The 14,982-nt window shown below is 40.8% G+C and overlaps 1 protein-coding gene across 5 annotated transcripts in view; it reads left to right on the top strand.

The window, feature by feature from the left end:
• Positions 1-2,237: 2,237 nt before the first annotated feature.
• LOC143370499 (uncharacterized) overlaps positions 2,238-14,982 on the top strand; it is a 21,882-nt gene continuing 9,137 nt past the window's right edge. For 2 of the 5 annotated variants that reach the window (XM_076815740.1, XM_076815742.1), the window contains exons 1-3: positions 4,338-8,601; positions 8,674-8,825; positions 9,169-9,341. In XM_076815740.1, coding sequence (XP_076671855.1) covers positions 6,232-7,311 — 1,080 coding nt within the window. In that variant the 5' untranslated portion in view covers positions 4,338-6,231 and the 3' untranslated portion in view covers positions 7,312-8,601; positions 8,674-8,825; positions 9,169-9,341. Of the gene's footprint in view, positions 2,613-4,337; positions 8,602-8,673; positions 8,826-9,168; positions 9,342-9,462; positions 9,499-9,620; positions 9,886-9,966; positions 11,422-14,982 lie in introns of those variants that run through there. The other 3 variants (XM_076815738.1, XM_076815739.1, XM_076815741.1) reach the window with 3 other exon arrangements.

The raw sequence follows: 14,982 nt of genomic DNA, 5'->3' as shown, positions 1-14,982 counted from the left end.
TCGCATGATTCTCCTTCGCATTGTTGCTGCGGGATAGGATTCAATGCTTGCTATATCGATTTTGTTACATCAAAGCTGCGACGCCCTCTATTTATAGGCCCGCGCCGAAGTAAAACAGCTGAGTATTCGAAATGCTTCTCGTTCTGTTGGATAATTGCAATATTTGAGACTTAACCTCTGAGCAGCTGAAATATACGCCAAAGATTATTCTACTGCGCGAGTTTGGCAGGAACATTAGCGATTTGTGGGACAGACTACCCGAATATATAAAAGCCGATCTTGAGGCTTAGCAGTATCGTCGATGCCTGGAGCATTATAATCGTCCTTGGCAGCGAGCGCTTATGAACGGCGCAGCGCCATTGATTAGGAATTGTGGCGAATGTCACCGATGAGAGTAAAGAAAGGTCGTGGTTTGTTAAATCGGGTGATAAACGCGCTACCTATCGAATTACATATCCCCGGATATCAGTTTTGTGGTCCAGGAACTCATCTGGCAAAATGATTGGCTACAGGCGATCAAGGCATCAATCCATTTTATTGTCAGATAAGATACTCGTTGACAAAGCGCGAAAACGGATCGTTCCGCGAGACTCGACTCTGGGTGAAAGAGGCTCTGTTACAGCTGTTTGGGCAGCTATGAAAACCAAGACGAAAATTGGAATGGGGATGAAAACAAAACCTCGGGAGAAGATTGCGAAGAGAGCACCGCAAAAGCGGATTCTTTCGGTAGCAAAACGGGGTGGTATATTGCCACTTCTCCCGCTGCTAGGTGTTCTCGGATCATTAGCTGGCGGAGTGGCGGGGATCGCCAAGGCAGTAAACGATAATAAGACGGCGCAACGTCAGCTGCAGGAAATGCAACGTCACAATCGCACCATGAAAAGCCGTGGAGTTTATCTCACATCGTACAAGCGCGGAGAGGGAATATCGAAATAAAAAAAAAAATGTCGAAAAGTCAATAAAAATGTCTGCGGGCGTAACTATCGCTAACACAGACCGACGCGCAACTCGAACAGTTGGCAAAACGTATGCGTACTCCATTCTTCAGAGGTGTTTTTATGCTCAACGCGCTACCAGCCGGAGGAGTATGCCGAAACGAGAGGGGTATCGTGAATTTGGACAATGTCAATGGACCGGGCACTCATTGGGTGGCATATGCGAAGAGAGGGCGTCGAGCTATATATTTCGACAGCTTTGGCAATCTTCAGCTACCTAAGGAATTGGCACAATATCTGGATAAGGAGGCAGTGACAGTCGAATACAATCACACGCCTTATCAGCAGTACGATCAGAGCAATTGTGGACAACTATGTATACGCTTTCTACAAACGATTGCCATCAAATTTAGGGATTGACTTCCCACCACTCTGATTCAGTACTAGTCGAGCAGTTTCTCGGAATATGTCGTTAACATTCACTCTAACTGGCAAGAGTAGCACCCTCGCAGTTAGCTACTTTCCGCCCATAGATTTGAGCGCCGATAATTACGAGCTTGGTCTAACAAGCTTTGAAACTTATCATACGATACCCAACATCGACTCGAGTAACGATAAATTCTACTTCTCTACAAACTATGACACGCCATCGCCAAGTATTTAAAGCAGCGATTACTTGATCGACATCTTTAAAGTCCCGGCAGCAACGGTGCCTGCGACAGCGACAACATCAACAACGAGTATCCTATAGTGTTGCACCCCAACAACACCGTGAAAAGTGAACTGTACTGCTCATTTACCGCAGACTTTATGAAACCTAATAACATTGGATCGCTACTCAGATTCTTGACGAATCGTATATTAGAAACAGAATAGTGGCACGAATCAGACGATCCGATTAATATCATGAACGTAAATATTATTCGCATAGAATGCGGCCTGACCGCTCGTGCGTAGAACAATAGGAACGCGTACATATGATACATGAATTTTCTCCGAGAGTGCCACCAGACTATAAGATCCCCATAAAAAACTGCAAAAAAGTAAAAAAATTACGCCAAGTACATGAAATCAAATAAATCACAAAAAATAGAAGATAATAATATTCTTATTCATCGACACCTTGACCTTGCCTCGCCAGGCCAAGTATTTGCCTGAAAGCACCCTTATGCAGGGTGGTATATAAAGGTGATGCAACAAAGCCACTTTTCCCTAGTAACAGTGTCTTCATAAGAGTTTAGTACAGATTTTATGTAGCAGATGGCGTGTGTGCATTGACATGTGTGTGATAACCCCACTACAGGTAGTCCCCCGCCAGGTGTACTTACCTATACTGCATGGCAACAGCATTGTATAAAAGGGCAGGAACGACACGAATAAATGGTCAGTCAATTAATCAGTCTTCCTTATATAAGAAAGTTGCGATCCCGTTACATTTTTGGCGATGCTACGAGGATACCATTCATCGGCAATCGAAGAAAGGGGTGAACCGAAGGAAGCCCAGCACTACGTGAGGCAGAGTAGACTTCGGGGACTACGAGAACCACACCCTAATCACGCCGTTGAAGTCATTATTTTATGCTGCATCAAGAGAACGAGGAGCACTTCGTCAACGAAGGGACCACGCGCGCCAGACTCCTGCCGAGCTCAACTACAGCATCCAAAGACGTAATCCAAGTAAGAAATTCCAATTTTCTTAACTTGCCGGAACAATTCTGCGTATTCCGCGAACCCGTACAAGATATTATATCCGACACGGATTCAGAAAGCACAATGACATATCAATTGCAAAATTGACCCAATTGATGGAAAGTATAAAATAGGATATAGCAACGTTAGCCAAAGAAAATGAAAATCGATCACGCGAGATTCGCGAAGTATACCAGGTAATTAAAGATTGGAGCGATCGAATTACCACAGAAGACGACGAGCCGCGACCGCCCGCTCTTACATGACACCAGAGCAGGGATAAACCTAATAAAACCAAACATAATAGCTGCAGGAATAAAAAGAGTTCCTGTAAGGAAAGCATTTTCAATGGGTAAAGACAAGCATACTTCTATAGAATGTGTAATATTGACAGGTTTGGAGACAGAACATACGTTTTACGCGATCCCTGACAATTTCCCACTAAAAGAAGACGGTATAATTGGCATACAGTTTCTTGAAAAATACAAATTTGAAATTAATAACACTAGGTTAAAGCTGAACGGCACAGAGATAAAATTATTCTCAGAACCAAAAATCCCACCGCTTTCACATTTTATAACAAACGCAGTAATCGACGGCAAATTAGAACGCGTGGCATTCATTAACACTGAAAACGAAGAATTAGAGCCACCTCAAATCCTTGATATCGATCCACCAGATGCCGCCAATGATAGACTTCGGCTTTTGAAACAAAGCATTCGCACAAACCACATAGAACCGTAACTCCGTAAAACCATAGAGATAATAATATTTGGCTATTCGGACATTTTCACGCTAGAATCAGACCATTTACCTTGCACTCGGTTAACCGAACATGAGATTATTTTAAAAGACCCAAAACTAATATACGTTAGAAGCTATAGACCACCGGAATGTCATAAGAATGAGATCAAACGTCAAATTGACGACATGTTAAAAAAGTCAGTAATCGAACCAAGTGACTCACCTTTTAATTCACCCCTATGGGTAGTGCCTAAAAAACTTGACGCGTCAGGCAAACGTAAATGGAGAATTGTGATTGACTTTCGGAAATTAAAGGAGCAAACGGAGCAAGACGCGTTCCCATTACCAAATATTGATGATATTCTCGACCACCTAGGTAAATCGAAATTTTTTTCCGCTTTAGACGGGATTCCATCAAATTTCAATGGAACCAAATTCAAAGAAATATACAGGTTTTAGTACTCCCGACAGACACTTTCAGTACAGGCGCATGCCATTCGGACTTAAAAACGCACCCGCTAGATTTCAACGTATGATGAATAACGCGCTACAAGGGTTGATAGGCAAAAATTGCTTCGTTTACCTTAATGATATAATCATTTTCGGGACTACCATAGAAGAGCACAACCGAAATTTAGCCATAGTTTTCCAACATTTACGTGAAACCGAGCTGAAATTGCAGCCAGATAAATGCGAATACTTGAAACCAGAATTAGAATATTTAGGACACTTGATCACAGCTGAAGGTATACAACCGAACCCCTCGAAACTAGAAGCCGGAAAGAATTTCAAGATGCCTGGAAACGTCACAGAAGTGAAAGCTTTTCTTGGCCTTACGGGTTATTACAGAAAATTCATCCGGAACTTTGCTAAAATTTCCAAGCCATTGACAGAATTGACCAAGAACGACGTACCATTCCATTGGACAGACAGACAGCAAACTGCGTTTGAGATTCTTAAAGGTAAATTACTTGAAGAACCAATATTAAAGCGACCATACTTCTTACAAACATTTACTTTTACAACCGATGCTTCCAAAGAAGGAATAGGAGCCATACTTTCACAAAACGGACACCCGTGCTGTTACATTTCCCGAACACTCATACCCGCCGAAACAAATTATACCACTACGGAAAGGGAACTACTTGCAATTGTATGGGCAGTAAGGAGATTAAGGCAATACCTATTAGGAAGAAAATTTACAATCCTCACTGATCACAAAGCGCTAGTTTGGTTGTTCAACGTAAAGGACCCATCGTCACGCCTGGCGAGATGGAGACTGAAGCTCGAAGAATATGAATATGAAATAAAATATATAAAAGGAAAGGAAAACACCACCGCCAATGCTCTATCGAGAGTGCTCCCGCTACTAAACTACGGAAAAGAAGAATTGTTAGAAGAACTAGACGAACTCATCCGAGATCAAGAACATTTACCTCAACAGATTCCGAGTGAATCCCCGGTAGAACCAGGAACCAGTCAGAATACCCTTTATGATGATTTCAAGAAATGGGTTCTCACAGCCAACAATAAAGGAATAACGATTAAAGAGATGATTCCACCTGACTGGATCCAGTTTAGCAGATCTAGACTAGGAGACTTCAACGAAGAACAATGGGTTAATAATTTAAACACTTTCATTCATGAAATATTGGACGGATTGCGTCAAAATAATATGAGGATACAGTTGAATGATAACACCTTTAATTCTACCGAGAAATTATTCATCCAAAATTTCTTATGTTTCATTGTTAATCGAATACCGAATATCCAAATTTCATTTTGTCCAAATTCATATCGAGAACTCCAACGTAACGAAATTACGAAAATACTGTACGAAAACCACAACGCATACTCCACACAGCACTTCGGAGAGAATAAAACAATAGAACGAATCAAGCAAAGATATTTTTGGAAAAACATGGACGAAGACATCACTAACTTCGTTAAGCGATGTAAAACTTGCCAAATACAGAAACTCACCCGCGTTCGGCCAACAGAACTACCTGTTATTCCTGACACACCTACAGAAGCAAATGAGAAAATAGCCATAGACATTTTCGGCCCACTTAGAAAAACACATAACAAAAATGAGTATATCCTTTCCATTCAGGATATGCTAACAAAATACTTCATACTCATCCCGCTTTGTAACGCACGCGCAGAGACAATCATCGAAAATCTACTGATTCATTACATTTACATCTTCTCGTCACCTAAACATATTTTGACCGATCAAGGAAGCAACTTCACTTGCGGACTAATGCAACAATTCGAACGCGAGTTTTAAATCCGACATATCCGTACCACCGCGTTCCATCCACAATCGAATGGAGGATTGGAACGAGCTCACGCAGTAGTGAAAGATGTTATTAAGACTTGCATGAATGATAGACAGAAAGAATGGGACGAAAATTTTTCTCTCATCTGCATGGGTTATAATACCTCAGTTCACGAAGCAACCGGTTACACACCGTTCGAACTAACCTTTGGAAGAAAGGTGAATCTACCATCAACCATCGCTACTCCATCACCTCTCAGTCAAGATAAACTCATACAAATGTGGAAAGAACGATACCAAAGATACTTAACGAACGCACGAAACAACATCCTTAAAAGCAAAGAAAAGAACAGAGCCACACAGAAACGTCGTATTATCAAAACACAAACGGTATTCCAAGTAGACGATAAAGTATTAATTTCAAATGACCATAAGACGGACAAGCTTGCACCCAATTGACTGGGCCCTGCTTAAATTTTGGAAGTTAACACCCCAAATTATTTGATACAGTATTTCGACACAAATCGCACAGTCACTGTACATGGCAATCGACTAAAATTGTTTCTGCACTAAAATTACAGGATGACTGCCGCACACCGTATGCTCTGGACCGTTCCCTTGGTGTTGGGTTTTCACGTACAAGATCTCGGACATAACAACATTTACATTGAGAAGCTTCACTCCGCATCCGTATGTCACTCCTCATGGATCCTTCTTTTTGCCCTAGACACTTCCAACATTCACACACGACTCGAACGGATCACCAACATGCTAGAAGAAACACGCACGATATGCAACAGGGCGTGCAACCACATCCACGAAATAGCGGCACTCTCGCAACAACTACAACGTGCTCTCCAGGACGAAAAGCAATTGGCAGCCCTCATCCACCTAGAGGACAATCAACGTCGACGGCGACGTAGGGGTGCGTTCGACTTCATCGGCCACGTTAGCAAGTCCCTCTTTGGAACTCTCGACTCTGACGACCGCGAGATGATCACCAAAAATCTTGACAAGATTTTTGCGAACGAGAACAAATTGGCCAGTGCTATCCACAATCAAAGTACCATAGTATGTGGCATCGGGAGGAGGGAGTTGCAGACGGAACTCATGAAGATGTACAATACTAGTGCCAATCAATTAAGGAATATGCAGACCATCGCTAATACCGATCGGAAAAGTATCCACCTTAACAGCCAATTGATTATGCTCTCTGCACTCTTGGATGAATTAGTCCGAGACATCGGGACGCTCAAAACAGCCATCGCTATGGGACATAAAGGTATCATACACCCAGACGTATTACAACCTAAAGACGTTATTCACAGTATGCAGGTCATGGATGAAGAGACGAGAACACGGTACCCACTCGTCTTGAACGAATCGATTTACAACCTATTGATCCAGATCTCCAAAGTCACCATTGGAAGCCTCAAGAAACAGCTCATCTACAAAATAGATGTGCCTGTACTCGAGCAGGACGACTGGGCAATCAAACAAATTCACCCCATACATCAGAAGACTGGAGATTTCTTCACATCCATTACTGTGACCCATGACCTGGTGATAATGCACGGAGACAAGTACATACTACTCGACAAGGACTACTTTTTACGACATTGCATACACGCACACTCACGATACTACTGTAGACAGACATAACCTGCAACCCTTTCCTACCAAATCCACGATTGCGAGAGTGAAACCCTCAAAATAACACCATCTCAAGATATTTCCAAGTCCTGCAACGCACGGTCCTTTCGCATAAAAGAACTTTTATATAAACAATTAACCACGCCTGATCTTTATTTAGTAGTTCTAATCTTCATCAAAAACTACTCTACGCTGGAGCTGACCATTCCAGTGATCCTCTCCAGTTCTGAGGACTGTACTCTAATTGGAGATGGTACACTTATGAAAATTGGAGGCAGTAACGTCACCTACACTGTCGAGACCAAATACAAACCTGTCAACATCAGCTACACGATCAGCGAGCGCGATTCCATCTACCAACAGCTTCGCGATCTGCCGCTCCAGTATGTGGAGGAGGCCTTGCAAGCCTACGGAACGACTCTTGACAAACTGGACGATGTGTTAGCATCAGTAGAAACCGAACATCGCATCTGATGGACAACGGATGGACCGTTCTACAGTGGATCTCGTACGTCTGTACAGTCCTTGTCCTAATTTATCTATTGAAACGAATTGGCTTATTTTCCTGTATTTCTAGGTTTATTCCAAAAACTATTTGCTTTCGCATATTCAGCCCCACTTTCAATAATCAAACTCGTTCTATACACAATCAGACACAACCACCGGATAATAACCCTATTGTACTCTTTACACGTGAATCGCTACAACCAATTGAAACACATGTAAGACCAATCACACCACTAAACTTTAGACGTAAGAAACAATCTGTAAAATTTGAGGAACAAATTTAATCTAACAAGGGGGGTGTCATGTGTGTGATAACCCCACTACAAGTAGTCCCCCGCCAGGTGTACTTACCTGTACTGCATGGCAACAACATTGTATAAAAGGGCAGGGACGACACGAATAAATGGTCAGTCAATTAATTAGTCTTCCTTATATAAAAAAGTTGCGATCCCGTTACAGCATGGATCCCAGACAGATAGAGTCGACTTTGATTGTATAAGTGTAACGACGCCCCGCTACCGTGTTCCGTGTACTGTGTTTCTTATATAAACTATTATTTTAACTAGCACTATGGTTAAACAGTGCAAAGTAGAGAATTGTGGTTCTTCTGGAAAAGAAAAAAATATATCTATTTTTGCAGTACCAAAGGATACAATTCAAAGAAAGAAGTGGTGCGAAATTTTAAACTGTAACCTCAATGAAGTGTCGTATGTTTGCGAGAAACATTTTTCTCCCAGCCATATAAGAGACAGTTTTACTGCACAAATACCAATTGGAGAAGTTACATTTACTGTAAGTCCTGAAATTACATATAAATATTCAAAATAATCTATTACTTACTAAATTTGTTAAATGTTTTATCAGCGTTAATATAAGAGGAAAATATTAAATAAAGGTGCATTACCAAAAAGAAAATTAGATCATTCTTTTCAAATTGAGGGAACAGACAAAGTTTTGAACTTACATACTGACAATGAGATAGAAGTTCCAAATATTACATATAATTCAATTGGAAAGTATGTGGTTTGTAATAGGAGTAAGAAGGATATGAGCCCCTCAATTGACGAGTGGCATAAGTCCAGAAAATGTAAAATCAAATTACACTATGATTTTATATTATTTCAAGTTACTCTATACGAATTATCTCGATAACACTAGGTGCATGTGAAAGATAATCCAGTGCTGAAACCAGAGAGAATAAAAAATGCGAAGAGGGCTATGCATTTTTTAAATATTTGTTAGCAAAAATAATATTTTCAAAATGTGACGCATATGACTTACGCCACTTGTCAACTTAGGGGCTCATATACATCATGATTTTGAATAAAAAAATACTAATATTGATGCTGATTATTCTAGTTGCAAAAAAGAGATTACTATTGAAAAAGGAATTAATGACAATAGTGAAAATGAACAGCTTGATACAATCACATATAATGTATATGATAGTAATTTCATAGATTTAAGTACGATTTCAAACATAAGCGATATTAAAAATTTGTTTCGAGAGGAAAGTACTATACATTACAATGGTAAAAATAATAAAGTATTGTGAAAAAGGGGGTATATAAAAAAATGTAAGACACTTCCGTAGAACTAGATTCCACATAGATAATTTGAAATAGTGTGTAAGAAAAAAATATGTATTTTCAGCACATGTGCACTCGAACTTTTTTTATGATTTGCATATAGAAAACGTACTATGCAGTAAAATAAATAATAAAATTAAATATGCCCCACATTTTCTGATATACCTTCTGCATCATTATATGATAATATGAAGGTAAATAATGTATCAAAAAATGAATTAGAACTTATTCTGTCTGAAGTAAAAACTGAGCTAGAAAAAATGACATCATTTGCACATCACCAAAGTACTAATAATACTTGTGAAGACTTGTATTTAAACTTGATACAACAAATTCTATCAAACGGGCTACTCGTTAATTTTATTTACCAAATGAAAATTGGGGTATTCATAAATCTATTGCGAAAAAAAGTATAATCTTTACGCATGCAGAAATGATTTCTTCTCCAGATCAGGAAAATACATTAATTCCTATATGTCTGAAGAGGGTAATTTAAAACTATTCTTATTTACAATAATAATAGCATAGGTTTTATGTGTTCTTATTTGTCTGAAATTGCTGTTTTTAGATTGGATTTGGTCCTACAATTGAAGTCTATTTCCATACAAAAAATATTAAGTTGACATCAATCAGTAAACCAAAAACTGTTGAAGAATTGGAACATATTTTATTAAAAATAGATACTTATAAAATTTGTTCAGGGGGGGAAAGTATAAAGTATTACAAAAATGCTCATCTTGAATGTGCAGTTAGGGATGATTTATGTTGGAGGCATAAAGAGTGTCCAATAATCTTGGATAAAGGGTTAATTTGTACACATTGTGTAAATCTCCATACCTTATTAGCAAGGTGTATTGATAACCAAAGAAAAAACAACACAAAAATTAGGATATTAGGCTCACCAAATACCAAAAAGAAAGCTGCAATAATGAGAGCAAAAAGTAATATTCGACTTAAAAAAATATGTCGGAAAGAGCGAGTACTTCAAAGGATTACAGAACAGTTAAATCAGTCTGTATTAAAAATTACACAGCTTGAAAGAAATAAATTAGTAGATGAAATAGATAAGTTAAATCTACCACACAATCAGGTTTGATTTAGTAGACATATTTTATAAAAGTTTACAAATTATTGAAAGTATTCATTTCAATGTTATATTTGAAGGTTGAAAAGATTTATCCTTAGATTCCATGTTTATAGTCGTAGTTAGAAAGATATGAACTTGTGTAACATCCCACGCGGATCCGAACCGATAATTACCGACCGCCGGTAAAGTAAACCGATCTTCATTATCGCGAAATCGTCCTACGTTACCATACAAAATTATTTTATACATGAATTATAATTAATTAATGATTCAAACGAATACTAAAGAAACAAATGTTATAGAGATGTTAGGAATAATTTAATGTAAATACTGACAAAAGCGCAAGATAAAATATAATGTATTAAGCGAGTAAAAAGCAAAATAATAAATAGCGACTCACTGCGCATGCGCCAGCCATCAAATTTCGGGTATAAAAGGAGGCGCACGATGCGCAGCGCGAGCATTCCAGGGCATTCCAAAGCATTCAGGGCATTTAAGGTTACGATTCGAATACGCTCTCTTAACTGACGAATACTTAAACCTAGAGGCAGCTTAAGTTTCAACCAGTGAGATTCAGCTCGCCCCGGAGACGGTAGCGGTGGATCTCCAGTGTATAAAAGTTACTGGTGCTCCTTTTTGGTCTTTGTATTTTGAAGTTATAGGACCTCGGTTTCACAAAGGCATCGAGCTCGCCCCGGAGACGGTAGCGGCCGACGTTCTTGGTAAAAGCAAGGTCTCGAAGAGCATAAAATAAAAACTCTGTCAAAAGAAACGAGCTCGCTCTGGAGACGGTAGCGGCCGTTCTTACTACAGACATTGCCAAGAGTCATCGAGCTCGCTCCGGAAACTGTAGCGGCCGAACTCTGCAATATATACATATACTTTAATAAATATTCACGTAGCATTAATTAGCATAAATATAAAAAACTATAGAAAACTCAAAAACAGAATATATAATCGTAGACTGTAAGCAATATTAAATAATTGTTATTAGATTAAGTATTGTCAAATAAAGTCATTGTTAAGTTTAAGTCGTGGATTTTAATCCTTAGTTGTAATAACGAACTCCCACCTATCCTATACTCGAGGGGACGCCGCTCTCCTCTCGAGGACCTACTAGCTTCAGTTGTTTTCGGACAGCCGAACGTTACACTTGCATAAACATTCCCGGTTTAGTACAGTCAACCCTCCTATTACGCGATTAATTCGTTCCGAGTTATATGGAAACCGTGTTATAAAAAACTCATAATTATATAATACAAATCATATTAATTCGTACCGCGTTATATAGAGACTGTGTACCGTGTTATATGGAAACCGCGTTTTAAGAAATTTAGAATTAGTACAAATCAGATTAATTCGTACCGCGTTATACAGGGTGTCCCAAAAATGTCGGAGTTCCTTGAAAGGGGTGACTCAGGGGGTGATTTGAAACAACTTTTTCCTTAGCGAAAATATTGTCCGAAGCTTCGTTAACGAGATATTAACAAAAACCCCCGACCAATCAGAGCGCGCGCCTTCCGCCCGAGCTCCCGTTGTAGCGTTGGCTACGCGGCAGGCGGCTGCGCTTGTACTACGAAGGTATGAACAAGCAAGTCGGCATGCACCGAAGGAAATCGCGTTACACAGTTTTACTTTAAAGCGGAATCTTAAATAATAATTGTTTGAAGTGAGAGGATAAGAAATACGCAAATTTCGTTTTCAAATAAGGCATAAACGAAAAGGTAATGTAACAAAAAAGTGTGACAAGTGATCATAATTCGTTATTGAGGTAAAAATCCGTAGTTTAATCACGGCCAACATAACTAAATTTAAAAAATAATATTAGGTGTATGAATAAATTCTTTCAGACTGGATTTACATAATCGGTATAAAGCATCCGAATTTCTATCGCAGTGATATTCGTAAGCTATCAGAAATTTGGCAAAAGGTAATTAACAATAATGGAAATTATTTCGATGATTGAGTTGTTTTTATTTTATTTTTTTTAAATCAAACTGTTATTGAACCCTAAAATCGTACAGAATTTATTTCTACACCTAATAATCACTAATAAATTAAATAACACTCACCCCTATGGGCATTCCTTTCCTTCCTTTCCTTCCTTTACGGAAACCTGTGTCACTAAGTAGGTCACTGTGCCGATCCTGGTCATCGGTGGACGAAAAGATTTATGGTAGGGTTGCGCCCACTGCTCAGCTGATCGCAGGTATAACACCACCCGAAGGTAAGGATCGCAACGTCAAGTGCATCCGGGTTAATGTACCGAATATTCACTTCACTGCACGGCCACTAACACTGATCACTTAATTTACTTTTCATGGAACGTGTTGTTCCTACGTTATAAAATTGGTGGCCCCGAAAGGGGCCGATTACTGTTATTTGAGCAGTTGCTCGATGTGACCACCCTCAGCGTCTATGCACGCCTCAGCGCGTACAATCACTTGCCTTTGGACGGCCAGCAATGTTTGCGGCGTAATATTTGCTACTGCAGCGTGGATTCGAACAACTATGTCTTCCAGTGTATCCACTGGCTGACGGTACACCTCATCCTGAAATGATTGTTGTACAACAAATACAAAACGTAAGTAAAAAAAGAATACTTATAAGAAAAAGTAACAGCAATAATGAAATTACCTTCAGGTAGCCCCAGAAGAAAAAATCCAGCGGGGTCATATCCGGTGACCGTGGGGGCCACGCAACAGGACCGCCGCGGCCGATCCACCTGTCCTGGAAGGTTTGATTTAGGTAGTCGCGGGCAATTGTGGCGTAGTGAGGTCCAGCCCCGTCTTGCTGATAGAACATGTTCCGTCGGATCTCATTTGGAATATGGTTCATGAGATCCGGCAGAACATGCTCTAAAAACACTTTATACGCTGGGCCGTCCATCCTGTCTGGCAGCATGTACGGCCCAACGATGTACTCGCCACAAATGCCGGCCCATACATTAATCGACCAACGGACTTGTGCTGCGCGTGTCCGAAGCGCTAGTGGATTCTCGTCGCTCCACAAATGCCGATTGTGGGAATTGAAGCACCCTTCCCTATTGAAGAGTGCTTCGTCCGTCCACAATATGTATTTGCAGAACGACGGATTCCGCTGCACTTCTCCCAACAGCCACACTGAATACTCAACCCGCTGGTCGCCATCCCCGGGGTGCAAATGTTGCACCCGTACATAGCTGTACGGATGCAACATGTTTTCCCTCAGAGTTCGGTGTACCGTCATTCTGCTGGCACTAGAAGAAAATGCAGAAACATCCATTATTAGATAACATTTGTTTTCCTCAATTAAAAATTGCTGCAGTTATCTTGTACTGTGACTTACTCTAGGCGGCGGCTCAAGTCGCGCACGCTGAGGGTTGGATCATCATTTATGGCGTCCAACACGTTCTCTTCTACCGCAAGGTTCCGCGCGGCTCTGGGTCTACCCACGTTACTGCCTCGCGGCATCATCGACCCCGTCGAGTATAATCTTGACGCTAAACGTCGAATTGTACCCTCGCTGGGGGTTTGGATGTGCGGGTATTCCCGTGCAAATGCACGCACTGTAGCACTTGCGTCCCCGTTGTTCCGGGCGTACACCCAGAACATCGCGTAATATTCTTGGGCGGAGAATATTTCTAGGACGAGATTGCTAGCTGACTGATAGGATTTTTTCAAGCAACTTCCTCTACCCCCAAGTAGTTTCTCTCGTTCCATTATGAGTTAACTCCCACCAGGACAAGAGGCTTTAGGTAAAAAGAAGCCACCACATTTTCGAAACACACGTGCTTTGCAGAAGTGCAACGAACGTGCTCCGTCCTTTTACTGCCAATGTACCCGTTGCTTCGAGATAGACAGCAGACACCACGTGTTTCGGTTCGAAAGGGTCCGAAGAGAGGAGAAGCAGAAAGTCTTCGAGTGGCTATAAAGAAGAAAATGCATACCATTCCTGTTTCCGTTTTCCGATACCTCGAGTTCACGTCTGCTACGAGGCGTAACCAATTATGTCATAAATTGTCCAAAACTGTAGGAAACAGTTCTCTACCGCCGACTAGCGGGACAATACGGTCATAAACCGCGACCCTGGCGAAATGCTCTGGCCGATCAGCCTGATTAGTTTTAAATACGCCTCGCGGAGTGGCACAGGAAGAAAGGGGGTAACTCGCTGACTGCGCGTAGTCCCACCTGCTTCGTCCTTCCTTCCAATTAAAGGCAGGACCCTTATCTCTCGAGTATAAGCACGCGCTCGAATTTCAAAACAAAAGCACGCGTTGACGTATTCCGTGCGAGAAAAGGTGGGCATGAATTCCGATTGGTCGTAACCTAACCAATCTGCCCTGCATCCCTCTCAAACGACCACTGACTTGAAGAGGCCCTCTTCACAGCCATGTCTCCTCCATAAGACCCACCAGTATAAACACGCACTCGAATTTCAAAACAAAAGCACGCATCGACGTATGCCGTGCGAGAGAAGGTGGGCCTAAGGGAGGAGACATAGCTGTGAAGAGGGCCT

The sequence above is a fragment of the Andrena cerasifolii genome, chromosome 6 (assembly GCF_050908995.1).
Source record: "Andrena cerasifolii isolate SP2316 chromosome 6, iyAndCera1_principal, whole genome shotgun sequence".
NCBI lineage: Eukaryota > Metazoa > Arthropoda > Insecta > Hymenoptera > Andrenidae > Andrena > Andrena cerasifolii.
The sequence above is the reverse complement of the archived record's forward strand: the minus strand, read 5'-3'. Positions and strand labels throughout refer to the sequence as shown.